General features: G+C 33.5%; 1 protein-coding gene across 1 annotated transcript; it reads right to left on the reverse strand.

The window, feature by feature from the left end:
• Positions 1 to 405: 405 nt before the first annotated feature.
• Positions 406 to 2,253, reverse strand: LOC116121720 (protein ODORANT1-like). The gene is made up of 2 exons (XM_031407659.1): positions 1,958 to 2,253; positions 406 to 1,271 (listed from the first exon to the last, which is right to left on the reverse strand). The coding sequence occupies exons 1-2, from the start codon at positions 2,218 to 2,220 to the stop codon at positions 731 to 733; spliced, it is 804 nt and encodes a 267-aa protein (XP_031263519.1). The 5' UTR covers positions 2,221 to 2,253; the 3' UTR covers positions 406 to 730.
• Positions 2,254 to 4,009: the final 1,756 nt, after the last annotated feature.

A 4,009-nucleotide genomic window follows, 5' to 3' on the forward strand; every position in this document is an offset into this window, starting at 1 on the left:
GTATAATAGTTTTATCTATTCGAATATTTCATATTAAAAGAATTACATAAAAAAATGGTAAAAATACACAGAAGATGAGGCAACCCTCAATCCAGTTTCAACACTTTAGTTAGGCCATAAATTCCATTAAGAAATGGACCTATGGTGATATCAGTTATGTAGTAGTAATCGAATTGAATAATGGTGCTTTTAGAATCTTATGATTGGCAGCACTAAGAACTACAGTTAATGGCCAAATATATCACTAATATCGGGTTGAGATAGAGGTAGCATGATTAATTAGGGTTTGCTTAAAATGCAAATAAATTAGTGCGGACAGTCTGCTGAAATGCAATTTTTTTCCGAATGATTACAATTGGCAAGTTCTTGAAAAGGAACAATAATGAAGAGTGTGATTACCCGAACTAAAATAAAAATAACTTCTTTATTATTTGGAATATAAATAGAATATGTACAAATGGTTTGATGCATGTTTGCAAAACCCACTACACACATTGATAATATTGTCCAATGTATCTCTTTTTTATACAGAAAATTACAACACATGTAAGGCACCAAGATATAATATAAAATTGTAGGGATATGCAAGGTTGGTATCATTTGATTCGGTTGGTGAGAAAGTACCTCTTAAAATAAAATCAACACTGAGAACCCAAAAAATGAACTAGACATGGTACTTCGTAACATGTGCATTAACTTTTCAAGCTTAATCTTTTCCTTAATGCTACTGCTAATGTTTACTTTCTCCCATCTCCAACGTGGTGAGTGTGTTAAATTCAATGTCACTGAAACAATCGATTCCAAAATCATGAATTCCAAAATCCTGACAATCCAATAACCACGAACAGTTATCCTCCCAAGATGGCAAGCTCATGTTACTGATATTTTGAGGAGGAGGTTGATTATTCCAGGATGTGCCATCAACAAAGGGAGGTTCATCCATCCACAAGCTGTTTAATAACGAATCATCGTTGCAAATACTTTCAAGCAAACGCGGATCATCACTTGAAGAATTTTCAGTTTGTGAGCTTGAGTTATCTTCCATGTTGTTGGCACCATCAGTTTCAAGCATTAACTGATGATTTCCAGGTTGTGGCAAATTATCATCAGCATGAGAGGAAATTTGTTCAGCCTTAGATTCTTTGTGGAAGGGCTCATGAGTGACTGGATCAATTCCCATTTTAAGGAGCTTTTTCTTGATATGGGTGTTCCAATGATTCTTAATCTCATTATCAGTTCTTCCTGGCAACCTAGCTGCAATCTTGGACCACCTGTTGAGAAAATAAAGAAAGTCATAAGAATGTTACCAAACCCTTTATTTAAAAGGTAAAACCCATTACAAGAAGAAAAGTTATATTATTGAAAAATTTGAGAGGAGTACCTACTTTCTGTTTGCTTGTAACAAAAAGAGAAAGCTCTTTAATATAAAAATTCTATGTATGGGGCTAATCAACAAAGAAGATAATGCATGAAACCTTTTATTCATGACTATGAGGACCCCTTACAGCATGCGCGAGCTACCTTTACATTTCCTTGCAAGTAAGGAAATGAGTAAATTAAAGAAAGAGCTAAAAATAATGTAAAAAACATAAGCCAAAGTATAATAACGTTAAGTTCATTTAATTCTATATTATATATATATATATATATATATTTGAGAAGTAATTAGGTGTAACTTTTACAAAGGCTTTGATTAATTCTTTTATATTCAAAATGCATTATTTTCTTCAGCATAATGATGATAGCTGACAATGAATAAGAATAATGAAAACTACTAGCTATTTATTAAAATACTTTATCGTGTTATAGTAGAAAAAATTACCATGCCCATGGATGTACCGAACGCCATTAATATATAAAATCATGATCAATATATAAAATTCTTTGGACAACACGTAATTTATGGGATGATGATCGAGTTAAGAACAACGTACGTCCACAGAAAATAGTGTGTTACCTATTGCCAAGACGAGCATGAAGATCAATAACTAATTGTTCTTCAGCCTCAGTGAGAAGACCTCTCTTCAAGTCTGGCCGAAGATAATTAGTCCAACGAAGCCGGCAACTTTTGCCGCAGCGACGGAGGCCAGCAAGTTTAGGGACGGCTCGCCAACAGCACTGACCATTGGTGAGAATAAAGTTGATGAGTTTCTTGTCCTCCTCAGCTGTCCATGGCCCTTTTTTCACTCCAAGTTTGTCGCAGCAAGGTTGTCTTCCCATCACTAATGCAACTTAATTAGTCTCACCACTACTACTTGTAAAGACTCAAAAGCCCCACACCACACCCACCTTTATATAAAGTCCTCACCTTTCCCACACTTATTATTATAATAATATATACAAATATAAATATGCCACACGCATGTATATTTGCAGAGAGAGATAGCTCAGATGATTCCAGGTCCCACCATCGGTTTGTGAAAGTGACTTGGGAACTAAATGGGCTGTTCTGGTGTATGTAAATACACAAAATAAGTGTAAGGAAATGATGGGTGGCCCAAAGACATGCCTACAGTTAAGCATCTAAATTTTTTTTTCCCAGTTTCCTACACAACCCCACCCCTCTTTGCACTCTTACTCAACCATTCCATCACCCATTTCGTCATCACCACGTTTACGTGTCGTTATTGAAGTAGAAAATAATAAGGTGTTGATTCTCATAGCTAAGAGTCTTTAGTTTGCATCAATCAGATTTATTTTTTTTATTTTTTTATTTTTAAATATATTTGGAGAAAACTAGATCTTATCAGGGTTTGATTTCATTTTTGACTAAAACAATATAATGTAGATGACCACCTAATGTTACCATCATTTTGTTTGCAGAAATTAAGTGATTCATTAAGAAAATTTTAACCGACTTCCAATGCAGTCATGAATTTAATTTTGAGTGCTAATAAAACTTTGTCATCACTTATCTACAGCTGAGAAATTCTTTACAGGCAAGACGATTTGATTGAATGAAAAAAAATGGATTTTCTCTGCCGTGATTAGAAAGCCACATATATTTATGAAGAGAGACTAGTAAAAGAGAAGCTGTTCATCTTGGATGCAAAATGTGGAAATATATGAATCAGAAATTCACAATCATTAATGCTAGACTTCTGAAATCAATTACCATGAATCAATTGTATATCAAGTACTTGCAGTAAAAGGTCTGGCCTAGCTATTAAACTCGGCAATAAAAATTATATTAACATAGTTATTAAATCTTTCTCAAAATTCCTATTAATTAATTAGCTTGATGTGTGGAGGTGATTCCTTTCGTGTATCACAAATAATACCAGGTTACACTTGAGAAGAAACTATGACATTCTTAACTTGACAGAGATCTACTTACCTTCTAAGTTTATAATCATTAACCAAATAACATAAGTTATCAATAAGTACATTTTACATTACAAAAATATTTTTTTAAAGTATTCTTTGAGGAAACTCACATTTATGCTCCCGCATTTTCCATCTCAAAATTAAACTTGCGAAAGAAAAAAAAATTCACCTAAATATTAAGAAAAATACATATTAAAGCTTGTTATATTCATCTTATAATATTGGTGAAAATTCCTGACGATATATTTAATATAAGTCAGTTTTTTTAATAAAATCATGGTTTTAACATAATTTTATCAAGTAACTGTGGCTGTACCCTTGCCCAATTTTGTACTAATGCGTGTGCATCTGCAAGAAACATACCAAAAGTATATTAATACGCACAATAACACATTTCTGCCACGTATAATTGGTTCTAGATATTTCCATTCGCGGATCCCATACTAGGTTATCTGGTTGGTCAAATAACTTAAGTTTTGACCGTTGATTGTGCTTTTGCCACCTTCATCCAACGGATCATAGTTTTCCCAATATTTAGTACGTACAAGTTTTATTTCAAACCGTTGTTAGTTTGTTTTAGGATAACACTGAACGTGGTGAAGTAACAACTGTCCTGCCTAGGAGATCTCCACGTCAAAGTTCATTCAAAACCACGACCTTATGATGCATGAACTTCCTTCAA

This window comes from Pistacia vera, unplaced genomic scaffold, assembly GCF_008641045.1.
Source record: "Pistacia vera cultivar Batoury unplaced genomic scaffold, PisVer_v2 Contig1273, whole genome shotgun sequence".
Classification (NCBI taxonomy): domain Eukaryota; kingdom Viridiplantae; phylum Streptophyta; class Magnoliopsida; order Sapindales; family Anacardiaceae; genus Pistacia; species Pistacia vera.